This window comes from Octopus sinensis, linkage group LG1 (genome assembly GCF_006345805.1).
Source record: "Octopus sinensis linkage group LG1, ASM634580v1, whole genome shotgun sequence".
Taxonomy (NCBI): domain Eukaryota; kingdom Metazoa; phylum Mollusca; class Cephalopoda; order Octopoda; family Octopodidae; genus Octopus; species Octopus sinensis.
Window position 1 is genome coordinate 153,388,171 of NC_042997.1, and position 16,253 is coordinate 153,404,423.

At 37.1% G+C, this 16,253-nt stretch overlaps 1 protein-coding gene across 1 annotated transcript in view; it reads left to right on the forward strand.

The window, feature by feature from the left end:
* LOC115225647 (parathyroid hormone/parathyroid hormone-related peptide receptor) overlaps nt 1–16,253 on the forward strand; it is a 784,809-nt gene that overhangs the window by 530,286 nt on the left and 238,270 nt on the right. The window contains exon 3 of the mRNA XM_036504944.1: nt 2,963–3,046. Coding sequence (XP_036360837.1) covers nt 2,963–3,046 — 84 coding nt within the window. The remainder of the gene's footprint in view (nt 1–2,962; nt 3,047–16,253) is intronic.

Below are 16,253 nucleotides of genomic sequence, written 5' to 3' on the forward strand. Positions count from 1 at the left end.
CATCAAAATACTACATGCTTTTCCATAGATTTTCTGCCTTATAAGCCATTCTTGGTGAAACTGCGAAGTCGCTCAAGATTTTTTAAGAAAGAAATATGTAAATGTATATATATATATATATATATATATATATATATATATATATATATATATATATAGTGGGGTGTATGCTAGCGTGTTTTATCGATATTTTTATGCGTTTAAGTTGGAAGTGCAGGTTCATTTGCGTATAGAGTAGACAACGTCAGATTAAAACAATTTTCGACTTAGATTATTTAGCAGATATTGATACTCATGTATCTTTCTTCTATTGAAATCCTATAACGATCGACTCTACCATTCATCCTACGTTCGTCTATAAAATATGCTGTAGCCATCAAGTCAGTCGATTATACCCCTAACCTTCACTTTACCTTAAAAACCTACTTCTGCTTCAGTAAAACAAAATCAATGGCACTAATATTCGTCAGTTATTTGCGCTGATAAATTAATTGGAGTTAACCCAGGTTTTTTTCCTTGGACCAGTGATTAATTCAGCCGGATTGGTATGTGATTTAATTGCGACAATTAACGTGTGGCGGAGGATCAAAGAGTATTCCAGAATAATTTGTCGAGATTCACTGAAAAGTAATCGATAAAGTTACACACACGCACGCACAAAGATATATAGTAACATATATATAAGTTTATTTTCATTTTTGCTCACATTCTCAAAATATGGTTATAATATTTCAGCAAAGAATGTATTCGCTAAGCTTTCAAGAGTAGGAAGAAAGAAGTACTGTGGGTCAGTTTGTGTAAATATACATATAGTTCTTGAGGACAGAGGAGACAGCTTACAGGATAATGGGGGAGAAGAATGATAGACCTGAAGGATATATGAAAAGTAGGATATGACTAGAAGGAAAGACAGAGGGGAGACTGGAAGTAGCTGAAAAGAGGTAGATAAAATGAATGGGTAAAAAGTGGAAGAAACAAAGAAAAACAATATGGCTACTGAAGAGATGAGAGTAAACAAAAGCTGATGACAGATATCGAAAACTCCAATATTTTGGCCATGTCATCTGGGCTCAGAATCTCATTCCTAGTATCCTCGTGGTTGGGTGGACGGAAAATGGGCCTGCAGGCAGCAAAGACGGAAGTATAGTGTTGACGTCAAGGACTAGTTAGAGAGGGCACAGCTGTAGCGTGAAAACAGTGTAACAGTGTACATGACGAGAAGTAGAGGTTGTATATGAGGCCATCGATCCTTAACCATTAAAATGGGAATACTCATTTATTCGTTCATGCATAAACACAGGCACACACATGCACACAGACGTATTTATAAATACGACACGCCCGCGTATACATACATGTATACTATAAGAAAGCTGCTTATTAATCAGAGTATTTAACTTTTACTAACAGATAGCAATTATTACAATTTACATTGTCTAGAAGATTTCTTTAAAATTCCAGTTTCAATATATTTTTATCAAAATATGGTTTTGAAGTTTCACTCACAAAATAAACTTTAATTAACAACAACATAGGCGGCAGTGTTTAACTCTTACGTCTGTACCCCTTTTCTTCAACTTAGTTTACTTGCTAAATTGTATTTCGCTTTTTCTCTTCATCTCTTTCTCTCTCTCTCCTTCTCTCTCACTTTGTTTACCACCTCCACTCCTATTAGTATTTCTTTACATTTTTATAATTTTTCCTTTCTCTTATAGTCATCATTTTTACCGTTTTTCTCACTCACATTCGTCTCTCACACACATTCCGTTTGTATCCCGTCGCCTGTTATTTGATTTAACACTTTTTATCTTTACCCATCACTCTCTAATCTATTCACTTTTTCCTTACAACGCTCTCTCTCTGTCTTTCTCTCTCTTTCCCCCTCTCTCTTCCTCTCTCTCTCTCTCTTTCTCTTTCCCTCTCTCTCTTCCTCTTTCTCTCCCTCTCTCTCTCTCTTAATCTCTTGATCTCTACAGTCGTTATTCAATCCTTTTCATTAAATATACGTTCTTACAAAGTTTCCTTTTGAAATACTTTGAAAATATTTATGAAACATTTTATACTATATTTATATATAAAAAAACTCTACAATGTTTCATTTCAAGTTTATTTCCTTTACACAAATGAGTAAACCATGGTCCTCTGAATAATGAAATCCTTGGTTATTCTCTGTGCCTAAGTCAACTTTACGTTTATTATTATGTAATATATTGATTTCATTTTACATATTCTTTACAATACAATAATATCATGTATATAGTACGTTATTTACTTCTATGTTACAACTTTTCAATTTAACATGGATCATCCTTTAAAACTGAATGGTTAGTAGCAAAGACACAGCAGCAAAGGGAGAAAAGGGGAACTGAATCAGAGGAAACCAATGAAAATAACTGAAAGAGATGTTTGAATACGCACTCAGGGTTGAACATGTGATTATGATTCTCCAGCACACAACTGACTGGCTTGGGTATCTCATGAAGAGAATAATCTGCTTCCAAACAATACACGCTCTGTGAATATTCTGGTGCCAATTGATAATAATCATCGAATGGACAGGATATAGAGACAAATATACCATGCAGATTGTAATAAGACACAAACAGTAACAGCAGTACAAACAAACATGATGCTTACAGATCAAATCGAATATGTACAAAGAACTATTTGTTAAAGAATTAGCAATGAATACCAATAATTTCATTGTTCTGCCAATCCTTGCGATCGCGATTTTGCTAAAACATCTGTGGACATTGTGAAATTTAGATATGGTTTATAAGGATTTTAATGCTTCGTGGTCTTTTCTTATAAGAAATAGTGAAAGAAATTAAGCTCCAGAATTTCTTATGCTGTTACATTGTTTTGTAAATTTAAATTCTGAATAAATAATACATACATGCTAAGACGGCCTTTCCCATACAAGATTTCATGAGCTCATGTCTTTGTTTCTTTCCTTTCACAGGAGAAAATGATTGCTACAACGTATGGAATGCTGATCCTTGGATTTGTCATCGTTGTCTTGGACTTTATAGTAATTACGAAGGCGGTAAGTAGCATATATTCATTTATTCATTTTCTGTCATGATTACGGAACTATGGCGCCGTTGATTCGTAGTTTCCAACGAGTCTAGCGCTTACTGCATATATGAAAGCATGTTTATCGCTTTTGGTTTGAACCTTTCACATCTTCCAAAAGTGTACACACATACATTCGCACAGTCACGCGTAACACACACACGATATATATATATATATATATATATATATATATATATATAATCAAATGAATAATAACAGTCGATGGATAATTGTCAACTAATTACAGCTGTTTCTTACGCATTAGAATGAGAACATTACTTCATTGTCAAAAAACCGTAATCATCAGATGAAACATAATTTCGAACACGCATAGGCGCAGGAGTGGCTGTGTGGTAAGTAGCTTGCTAACCAACCACATGGTTCTGGGTTCAATCCCACTGCGTGGCATCTTGGTCAAGTGTCTTCTGCTATAGCCCCGGGCCGACCAATGCCTTGTGAGTCGATTTGGTAGACGGAAACTGAAAGAAGCCTGTCGTGTATATGTATATATATTTGTGTGTGTGTCTGTGTTTGTCCCCCTAGCATTGCTTGACAACCGATGCTGGTGTGTGTTTACGTCCCCGTCACTTAGCGATTCGGCAAAAGAGACCGATAGAATAAGTACTGGGCTTACAAAGAATAAGTCCCGGGGTCGATTTGCTCGACTAAAGGTGGTGCTCCAGCATGGCCGCAGTCAAATGACTGAAACAAGTAAAAGAGTAAAGAGTATATATATACGTTTAAATACAAAATGGCTGACGGTTAGTAAGGAGAGACACAAATAAGTGAGAAGAAAACAAAAGACCACTGATGCGGTCACAGGAGTGTGACGAAAGAACTCTGGCCGAAATAAGATTAAGATTAATGTAAAAAATAAATATCACTGAAGCAAAATAACACCAAATATATAGTGCGTGTGTTTTTATTGGCTAAACTGGCAATATGACCATTCCGAAATATAACAGTGTATAAAGACCCCCTTCGGTCATGAGTGACCATGGGTTTGCACCTAGAGAGTTACCCTCTGAGGCACAAGTCTGGGCAAGGTTGTTTTTATGGAAGACCAGTAGTCGCCCATGCATACCGGCCTCCCCTCTCCACGCCACCAGTGTTATCCAAGGGAAAGACAAAGGTCGATACAGCTTGGCACCAGTGACGTCGCAACTCATTTCTACAGCTGAGTGAACTGGAGCAACGTGAAATAAAGTGCTTTGCTTAAGAACACAACACGCAGCCCGGTCCGGGATTCGAACTCACAACCTCACGATCGTGTATATATATATATATATATATATATATTATATATATATATATATATATAATATATATATATATATCAAATGAATAATAACAGTCGATGGATAATTGTCAACTAATTACAGCTGTTTCTTACGCATTAGAATGAGAACATTACTTCATTGTCAAAAAACCGTAATCATCAGATGAAACATAATTTCGAACACGCATAGGCGCAGGAGTGGCTGTGTGGTAAGTAGCTTGCTAACCAACCACATGGTTCTGGGTTCAATCCCACTGCGTGGCATCTTGGTCAAGTGTCTTCTGCTATAGCCCCGGGCCGACCAATGCCTTGTGAGTCGATTTGGTAGACGGAAACTGAAAGAAGCCTGTCGTGTATATGTATATATATTTGTGTGTGTGTCTGTGTTTGTCCCCCTAGCATTGCTTGACAACCGATGCTGGTGTGTGTTTACGTCCCCGTCACTTAGCGGTTCGGCAAAAGAGACCGATAGAATAAGTACTGGGCTTACAAAGAATAAGTCCCGGGGTCGATTTGCTCGACTAAAGGTGGTGCTCCAGCATGGCCGCAGTCAAATGACTGAAACAAGTAAAAGAGTAAATAGTATATATATACGTTTAAATACAAAATGGCTGACGGTTAGTAAGGAGAGACACAAATAAGTGAGAAGAAAACAAAAGACCACTGATGCGGTCACAGGAGTGTGACGAAAGAACTCTGGCCGAAATAAGATTAAGATTAATGTAAAAAATAAATATCACTGAAGCAAAATAACACCAAATATATAGTGCGTGTGTTTTTATTGGCTAAACTGGCAATATGACCATTCCGAAATATAACAGTGTATAAAGACCCCCTTCGGTCATGAGTGACCATGGGTTTGCACCTAGAGAGTTACCCTCTGAGGCACAAGTCTGGGCAAGGTTGTTTTTATGGAAGACCAGTAGTCGCCCATGCATACCGGCCTCCCCTCTCCACGCCACCAGTGTTATCCAAGGGAAAGACAAAGGTCGATACAGCTTGGCACCAGTGACGTCGCAACTCATTTCTACAGCTGAGTGAACTGGAGCAACGTGAAATAAAGTGCTTTGCTTAAGAACACAACACGCAGCCCGGTCCGGGATTCGAACTCACAACCTCACGATCGTGTATATATATATATATATATATATATATATATATATATATATATATATATATATGAGAAAAATAGATTTGAAATCATATAAGAAGATAAAGATGTATAGAACATCAAAAAGTATATCTCCAGTAATTAACACCTCAGTTAATAATAGGTCTTTAAACTCCAACACGTTATAACAATGCAGTGAATACAGGTGAAAAACTCGCACGTATGTACATAATCGGCTAAAACGATTTTTGAGACCAACGTATATTAAGAATAAAAAACAGAAAAACATAAGTTTCCCCGGATAGTTTATCATTTAATTATTTTCAGTGGTTGTGTCATTAGGAATAGATATTATTAATTCCATAATTTCGGGATTAATGTACGTAATAAATTAATATATACTAATGTAAATTAAGTTGGTTTAGAACAAATTTTATTCCAAACCATCAGGAATATTACGGGCTTCGCTAATTATAATTATAGACCGTTATTGGATTAAACACAAGCAAGACGGAGAGAATTATATAAGTGTGTTTGATTATATATATATATATACATACATATATACAAGAAAAACTTAATAGTCACTTCGCAGTTTTGCCAGTTTTAAGCTTTGGCGAATCCATGAAGTCAATGTGAACATTTTCGTGGTAATAAAGATAATCTTAAATGTACTCAACGATTTTTCAGTAATTATATTTTTGCAAGTTTTGTATATGACTATATGTACAGGGTGCGATGCGTAAACTGTCACCATTCTGTATTTTTAATTTTACGCATGCGCAACGCTTTTGGTTTTGTCGACTACCGTCATTCAGTACCGTCTGTGAAGAACAGCATGCTATATTGCTTGGCATTCGCTCCGGAAGCTCCAATACGAGCATTTCAGAGTGTTTGGGTGACAATCTGAGGACAGTGCATATACTGAGAGTGATAAAAATCAAACATCCAGTCAACATCATGGTGTTTGGCGTGATCACTAGCGATAGCGACCTTATGCCTCCATTTATTTTCTCACACAGCCTCAGACTCAAAACGGTCTACATCAAGTGTTTGGATGAGGTAGTGCTGCCCTGGATCAAGAGGGTGTCTGCTGGAAGACCCTATGTCTGGCAACATGACTCTGCGACATGCCAAACAAGCAGGGGAACCCAGTCATGGCTGTTAGACAATTTTTGTGACCACATCACCCCTAACCTCGGACCACCTAACTCCCCAGACTTGATTATTATGTATGGGGCGCATTTGAGCGAGAGACCAACAAAACTCTTTGTAACAAAGCAAGGATTATGGCAGCATTCACCAGCTTAAACAAGGAGACCGTCCAGAAGAGTTTCAGGAGATTCCGAACTCGTCTAGAGACCGTTATTGAAGCCAATGGTGATTTTATTGAATAAATTTACTCTTTTGTATATTGAAATATTTTTATGTAATTTTGGTAAATATATCTGATAAAATGAGATGTCAGTGTTATTTTCATTTTACGTAATTTAGACCACAATATATTCACCTCACTCTGTATGTTATCCTGGTCAGGCTACAACTACTTGCTTCTCAAATCTATCCGGAATCGCAGTGTGGCTTTAGAAGAAGCAGATCAACTATCGATATGATATTCTCCATACGCCAACTTCAGGAGAAGTCCAGAGAGCAGAAAATGCCATTATATATGGCCTTCATTGATCTAACAAAGGCTTTTGACTCGGAAAGCAGAACAGGCCTCTTCCTCCTGCTCCAAAAAAATCGGATGTCCACCAAAGCTGCTGAGGATCATCAAGTCTTTCCATGATGACATGCAAGGCACCATACAGCACAACGGTTCAACATCAGCCGCCTTCCAAATAAAAAACGGGGTAAAGCAAGGCTGTGTCCTCGCTCCTACATTGTTTGGCATCTTCTTCTCACTCTTGCTGTCACATGCCTTTCAGACATCAGATGATGGAGTGTTTCTGCACAGTAGAAGTGACGGGAAACTGTTCAATCTCTCGCGCCTGCGTGCCAAGACCAAAATCAGAAACGTCCTGATCAAGGAGATGTTATTTGCTGATGATGCCGCTCTGGTAAACACACAGAAGAAGCCCTCCAAAGGCTCATTAACTGTTTTGAGCAAGCATGTAACGACTTTGGCTTAGCTATCAGCCTTAAGAAGACCAACATCATGGGCCAGGCTACATCGGACATCCCAAACATACATATTGGAGACCACAGATTACAAGAGGTGGAGAAGTTTACCTATCTGGGCTCTACCGTCACCTACAACCTATCCTTGACACTGAGCTCAATATACGCATTGGCAAGGCAGCTGCTGCGATGGCCCAACTCTCCAAACGGGCTTGGGACAACAATAAGCTGACCAAGACCACAAAAATGAAGATCTACCAGGCATGTGTACTCAGCACTCTACTGTATGGAAGCGAGACCTGGACGCTATACACACGCCAAGAGCGTCGCCTAAACATCTTTCACCTGCGCTGCCTCCGAAAAATCCTCCACATCAAATGGCAGAATCATATCCCCAACAAAGATGTCCTCAGGCAAGCAGGAATACCAAGCATGTTTGCACTCCTCACACAAGACGTATGAGATGGCTTGGGCATGTTAGCCGTATGAAAGATGGCAGAATCCCCAAGGACATACTCTATGGAGAGCTTGCTAGGGGTACTAGGTCTGTGGGTAGACCGATCTTACGTTACAAGGATGTTTGCAAAAGGGATATGAAGGCCTGCAACATCAACATTAGCGGTTGGGAGGCAGTCGCCGGCAACCGTGGAGAATGGCGACGTACAGTAAAAGAGGGTATACAGAGGAGTGACAGAGAGAGAGAGGAGAAATGGAAAGAAATGAAGAGACATAAACAAGAGACCATGACACTACAACCAGCCAGGAACAGTCTTCGCTACATTTGTAGTACCTGCCAGAGGGAGTGTTTGTCCAGGATAGGACTACACAGCCACAGCAAGAAATGTAACAGGAAATAAAATATAACAGCCGGACTAGACCTAGGAAAAAAAAAAAAAAAGCGCAACTCCATTGTCTCCCGAGACAGAAAGGATGCCAATACAATACAATATATATATATATAGAGAGAGAGAGAGAGTGAGAGAGAGAGAGAGAGAGAGTTGCATCCATCAATTTCCATTAACAAGGTGCTGATCTCTCCGTGACTTCGATGTGGGACGATTTCTTATGATATTGCGCAATGAGATCGAACCCAGAACTATGTGGATTCTAAGCCAACCGCTAAAGAACGAAGCTATAACTATACCCATTACCTGTTTTACTATTTCAAACTTTCTCTGTAGGAAATACTACTTAGTGCATAAACTACCGTCCTTGCAGATTGGAAACCTTTCGTGTGTGCTTGCGTATTAATTTGATAATTTTATACCACTCCTTATGGGAGAAAAATAAAGAACATCATATCATGGAAGTAAATAATAATATAAATAAAGTTAAAGAAAACTGCCAATTGCAGTGTAGCCAAAAAGGACATCACCTTCCATTTATCATCAAGAATAATGATCTGAAGGCTTACCTGAACATTTTAATAGTTGCCTTTCAAGTCATAATTGCATCTTACAACTTTTATTGATGACATGCTGCCATTAATTTAAAATTACCGTATACCATACTAAATATATTTTCGACAAAACATTCAAACTTCCAACTTTGTTCTACAGACCAGCCACAGATGAGAAAGGCATAGCTGTCACATTTCAACCTTTTCATCTGCTATAAAATTTCTTTTCCCAAATTTTGTAGCAGAATTGAAATAAAAATTTACTGATAAAGCATATCATCAATTCTGCTTCGTTTATTTTATTCACCTATTTTTATGGTTTATCTTTTCTCAAAACAGGTTAACATTTCTAGTATGCATACCTATCTATAAATGAAAAACGAAGTTAATATTTCATATTTCTGAATCAACTTTCGTTTATATTAGTATTCTGCTATGAACCACTACACTTCTTTCTGTGCATATGAGTAACCCTCTTACTATCGCTTCTGATACATATACGTGCCATTTCTACAGATGATTCTTTTTTTGTGATCTTTTATAATGCAGATGTCATCCACATGCAACCTAGACAACTCACATCGAATATGCACTAATGTCGTGAAAGCATTTCCATTAGATCCTGACAACTAAATCTCATTCAACAACACCCAGACGTATCACCGGTATTATCAAGAAACACATCTGCAATCCTTATCATCAACAATGTTCCATGGTGATCGTATGTCTATATGATAGAAAAAGCTGTGTATCAAAAGCCAAGTGCTCTCTTGAAAACCAGAAAACACAGATCCTTTACAATTACATACTCAACATATATTAGAACACTCGCATATCTAGAATGGTGTAGTTGCTACACATACAGACACATACTATATCGCACGCAGAAATTCATCATCATTATCATCATCATCATCACTATTATTATTATTATTATTATTATTATTATTATTTTACTTCTCAGAGCTCTGGGATTTACTCTTGTGAGAGCTGACAGTAACCTGTTGTCGGAAGTTTGACACCGTCTCTTTCCGCAAATTATAAGCTTTAGTACCTGAATATTAACTTATCGTTGAAAACACTCAACACCAAAGCACCATTCTTAAACTTCTAGCAGTCCCCAATAGAGCGGTTTAGGGGAACTGATCTGCCCGTAAGTCAATTACAAGTTATCCGACATATTTCTGGTTGTTAGTGCTCCGAGTTCCCCTATAACTACTAGGATAACATTTACTCACCCCATTGCCCACATTTTTGCAACTTCGTCCTTATCGTCTTTTATTATTATTATTATTATTATTATTATTATTATTATTATTATTATTATTATTATACACTCAACAAATTAGACTGTTGGAAAAGAAAATAATTCTAACATCGGGCTACAACAAGTAACCTTAGATGCCAAGAACCCTTCTAAGTATCCTAGCTATCCCTAATAATACTGTTTTCTGCAGTTGTACTAAATTGGGTTTTATGCTTATTTCCTCTATCCATCCGTTCAGATCTTTAGGGATAGTTCCCAATATAACTACCGAGATACATTTTATCCGAGCTTTCCATAGTCTTTGTAATTCAATAGCTAGGTCCTGGTACTTCTCTATTTTTTTCTATACCTCTCACATTAATTGTTCATCATTTGCGACTGTAAAGTCAATTATCTGGCACTTTCTATTCTCTTCATCTACTACTATGAAATCAGGCCTTCTGGCTTCTATTACCATGTCAGTCTGATTGTTAAAGTCCCACAACATCTTGTATTTCTTACTTTCTAGTACTTTACTTTGTTCATGTTCATACCATTTAACAGTATGTTCAAATCCTAGCTTTCTACAAAACTCCCAGTGAATTTCTCCTCCTAGATTGTTATGTCTTGTATTCTTTCTGTGCCAGCATGCTACATTCACTTACTGTATGAGTAACGCTTTCCACTTTTGATTTGCATAATCTACATTGGGAATCTACTTGGTTTTTGTCTATTTTGGCTTTTATCCAGTTAGTTCTTAACACTTGATCTTGTGCACTAACAAACTTTCTGTTACCCTCTTCAGCTTTCACTTCTGCGGCCATAACCATATCTCACCACTACTATTTGCAGAAACTATCTTTGGTAATCTACCAAGCAATGCCTTCTCCTACCAGTCAGATAATTTCTTTTCTTTTTTTCTGGTTTTTAAATTCGTTTGGTGTTTTGATTGCCCTATGTCTTGCTGTGACTCTATCAGCTTTTAATAAACTTTCTTCACTATTACCTACGTATGAGTGTGTATCTGCTATTGCTAACTCCACGCAGTCTTCTACTGATATTAACCTTCTTCCACATTCTGTTCTGGGTAGGTATAATCTTGCATTTCCTGACCTTGGGTCGAGTTCTCCATTTATATTGAATTCCTTCCTAGTTCTTCTGTCTAGCTTTGCTAATTCAGTTTTTCTCCAAACTACAAAAGCTGCTGAGTATCTAAGTAATGATACTGCCCAAGAATTTACAGCCTTCACTAGATTCGGACCATTTAGCTTTGACTTCTTTAGTTTCCTCACCATTCTGATGTGCTCCTTCTCAATTTTCGTTTTTATTTCTGTAGTTAGTATTCTGTCAGATTCTAATACTCCTAGATACTCATAACTCTCTCCTCCTTTCAATGATTTTAATGTCTTGTTAACTTTCCCTACGAGTGTGTCACTTGAGTATAGATCTACTTTCCATTTCTTCATGCTAAAGCATTCATTCTCTTATATTGTCTGCTATACTGAACATGCTCAGACATTCACTTATCCATGAGTGTGGGATCATGTCATAGGCTTTCTTATAATTTATCCATGCTATTGTTAGATTTTTCTTTCTAGCATTCACTTCATTCAGAACTGCTTTGTCTATATATAATAGATCATGCAACATTTCTGTTATTCTGGTAGTAAATTCTGGTTGTCAAGGTTTACACAAATGCTTTCTGAAAGCATTCTTGTTAGTAGCTTCCACACTAATGGTAAGTGATTGGTCTATATTTGTTAGCTGTATTACCCTTGCTCTTATCCTTCATAATGAGAGTATCGTCCTCTTTCTTGTCTTCCAATCTGGTATTATTCCTCCATTAAAGCAATCCTGAAGCTGTTCCTTCAGCCTCCCATGTAACTTACTGAACTTCTTTAGCCGGTACCCTTGCACTAAATCTGGTCTTGGGCCCTTCCAATTCGGTATTTTTCCTAACACTTTACTCATCAATGCACTAGTTAATGTGAGATCTGGCTGTTTCTCACTCACAACTTCTACCCTTACTTTTTTTAACCATACTGTATCTCCATTGTGATTGACTGGTTTATCTCAAATATTATTCTGGCTTCCTCTGCATTAGGTTTCTCATCTTCAGTACTTCTTTCTCCAATATTTATTTGGTTATAAAATCTCCTCTGGTCTGTCTCAAATAATCTATTCTCTTGATACTGATCCATTCTTTTCTGATATCTGTTTTAACTCTTCTATTATTATCCCAAGCCCTTTCTCTTTGATTAAGTATCTCTCCTCGGGACAAGATTTGCATCTTGTGTTTCCTAACTTGTTTGTTTTCCAGGTTTCTATTCTACTGAGATCTTGTCTTAAAGTCTTCACTTTATTTTTTAGTCTCCTTTTTCACATATGCTCTTTTTTAATCTTTCCTTGTGAGATATCTAATTTTCTGGTGACTACTACCATTCCTGCATATATCAATAAGTTAGTGTCTCCTATATTTTTAATATCTATCCTCCTGATAACAGAATCTACTTACCTAGTCATTTCTTGTAGCTTCCTTCTGTTGATGTCTTTTTAATGCTGGCAATCTTTTTCATACTTCTTTACTCATTACTTCTTGCAACTCATCTAAAATCTTCTGGTCTTCCTCACTTAAATCGTTGATGTCAGTTGTTCCTTCCTTATTTGTAGCGCTATTATTATTTTTTTCTTTAGGTTCTTCTTTGGTTTGAGATCTATTTCTTATGTTGTTGTTTGTCTTTCCCACTGCCTGGTCTTTCTTTTCCAGTTCTCTCATGATCTCTTCTACCTCCAGTTCTGTCATTTACTTTCTTCTCCTAATACCACTATCTTGATCAACTAATCTCTCTGCTCAGTAACTTTAAACATACCCTTCTCTACCCAAAGTGTTAACATCCGTTTTTTATAGCCCCTTCTTTTAGCTTTACTTTCTAAGTAGCACTGTATCACTACCCTGTTTTCTTCGCTGGTCCGCTTCCTCCTCCTTGCTCGATTATCTCCTGACGTTGTATAAGGATGACAGCTGTAGTCAGTCTGCATCTCTACTGATCTACTACCGAGCGAAAGGCCTTCCCTTAAAGTTCAAGCTTCATTTTTTGCTGTTACAATCAGACTTTTTCGGAAACTCCTGTCTCTCATAAATTGAGGTAAGGTAACGTCATCTATTATTTCTCGACATCTGAAGGTTTCAAGCAACTTTGTTTTGAACCATTTGTTGCACCTTTGTGCTGGCAGAGTGGTGAGCGCTGCATTTTGTTGGTGGGGTGGGTGGTATTGTATTGTACCAGTTCGTTTTGTCATGGGCTTTTGTTTGAGTCTTCTGCTGTATTAGTTTTTTATCTTGTGTGTTGTTTATATAGCGCAGGTTGCGTTCTTCTGTTAGCCTTCTATGGCACATGTTGTGAGTTTTGTTCATCTTGTTGGGTATTTATAGTATGATTTTATTCTTGTATGATTTTGGAGGGGTGTTGCATAGTAGTGTGTGTGTGTGTGTGTGTGTTTGTGTGTGTGTGTGTGAGTGCGTGTGTGTGTGTGTGTGCGTAATTCCTATATCAACTATTTTATAGTATTTATGATTATCCGTCCGCCGTTCTTTTGCCTGGTTTTGTTATGGGTTCCGCTATAATAATAATAATAATAATTATTATTATTATTATTATTATTATTATTATTATTATTATTATCATCATCATCACTTTCATTATCATCTTCTTTCAATTCTGCTTCCCTTTCTTGTCGAGTGCTTTCCTGATGCCCAAGGCAGAGAAACGCACTGTATACATTTGTAGGCCATTAAAATACTCACACCAGATTGTTCATTTACAAAGTCAGTGACAAAAAAAGGGGAAGAAAGACAGAGAGAAAAAGAAAAAATATAAATTAAACAAAGAAAATAAAGGGCAAAAAAGGAAAGAAAATTCCCTGCGACAAGACTCTTCTCAATACGTGTGACGTACGAGTTAATACTTTTTTCACTTTCTGCATGGATGTAATCCAGGGATCACTTTCAAATAATTTTCAGTTCCTTTATTGATCATTTCAAGAGCTCTTACAATCACTGGTATTGTATCTGTCTTGAGGTGCTATTAACCGTCTTGAGGTGCTCCAACTACTGTGTGGTATTATTAAATGTTGTTTAGTTTTGACTTTTGTCATGTACTTGATATAATCATAAATATGTGAGGGTTGGAGTAGATAGAAGGAGAAAGAGAAGCAGCTTGGTGAATAGATAGGTATGTAAATAGGTTCAGTAGTTAGCAAGAAAGAGATCAACAATGGGTCTTCGCATTCCTGTGTGATCAGGAAACAAAAGAAGCGCCATACCCTTGCGATCAGCAGAGGTCAAATATGTTTATTAGTACTGGCGATCAATGAGATCGCTGATCCTGGCCTTGGAAAGAACCAGTTACCTTATTCTGTTTTTAATTATTGATAGAAAAATAATATATATATATATATACTGACGTTTACATCGTAGAACTTTTGAATTGTTGGATTTCTTTTTACTTTTTAAATTTTCCTTATCTTTTTATAGGTTTTGCTGTAGTTTACAGTTTTCGTAATTGTGCAGTTTCTATTTATTGGCAGGTGCTTATCTCCTTAATTTTTATCGTGCGTTTAATTTGTTGCAATAAAAGGTGTTTACCTATTCGAGTAGTCAAGGATAACAGAAGGGTAAAAATTTTCACAGAGAATTGTAGATAATAAATTATTATTATTATATTATTATTATTATTATTATTATTATTATTATTATTATTATTATTATTATTGCCTTTGCACTATTATTATTGCCTTTGTACTACGGTGTCAGATGTTCACTACCAGTGAACTAAGATAACACCTCTTATTTTTCGAACACCTTCCGGAGTATTCGAGCAGTTCCAAGCAGTGCTGTTTTCTGCAAATGCTCCACCCTTATTGCAGCCCCTATTTGTTCCATGTACTTCTCGAGATTTTACTTACTGTTCACAGGTCTCCGACAATTAGTGGTACTACTACCACCGTTTTCATCGACCACAACTGCTTTACCTCCCAAGCTAACCTATCGACTTTTCTTTCTTCCTTATCGCATAACTTTTTGTCAGTTAGGCATATAATATGTATGATCCAGCATAGTTTGATTTCTTTCTCAGTTAAGACTTTGTCTAGTTTCCTATTCTCTATCTCATGGTCGCACTGAATCAAAAAATCTCACAGGATCTTTGCATTATCATTTTTTATGATGCCTTCGGGTTTGTGGTTGTACTCCGTCAAGTCCATACTTGTTGCAAATGCCCAATGGACAAGCCATGCTATATTGTGGTGGCGTCTCTTATATTCCTTCTGGGCTAGTAGCGTACATTGGCTGGTAATATGCCATACAGTTTCACCATTTTAGTCCACAGATTCTGCACCATTCACTTTCTGATGTGTTGTCTACACTATATTTTATGTAGTTTGTTGTTAGTGTTTGCTCTTGGGCAGCACAGATTAGAGCCTCCGTTTCCGGTTTTAAATTACTTTTAGTCATTCACAGCCATCTTTTTTCGCTGCCTGTCTCATCTTCAACATCCCTATGAAATTGTCCATGCATTCTTTTGTTTACCCATCTATTTTCTATTTCGTTCGTTTTCAATTGCTTGTACAGTACTTTATCTTTGCAATCTTTCATCCTACACAAGCCTGACCTTCTTACTTCTAATAATAGTGATACTGTAACATTGTTACATACCATGATATGTTGTTTTCTTCTGCTCTAATGCCGTGTTCGCATCCGATCAGTCTTCTTCCCCCTCTTTTTCTTGATACATACAATCTATCTGTGTTGCTTTTGGATGGAATGTCCCATATCTAGTTAGCAACTTCCTTGTCTTTCTGTCTAAGCTGTTTAGTTCGTCTACTATCCATCCGATTACCTCTGCTCCATATCTAAGGAGTGAAACCGCCCAGGTTTTGAAAGCTTCAATCTTATTCCGTCCGTATAATTTCGACTTAAGTATCAGTCTCAGTCTGCGCAAGTACTTAAATTTTTCTGTTA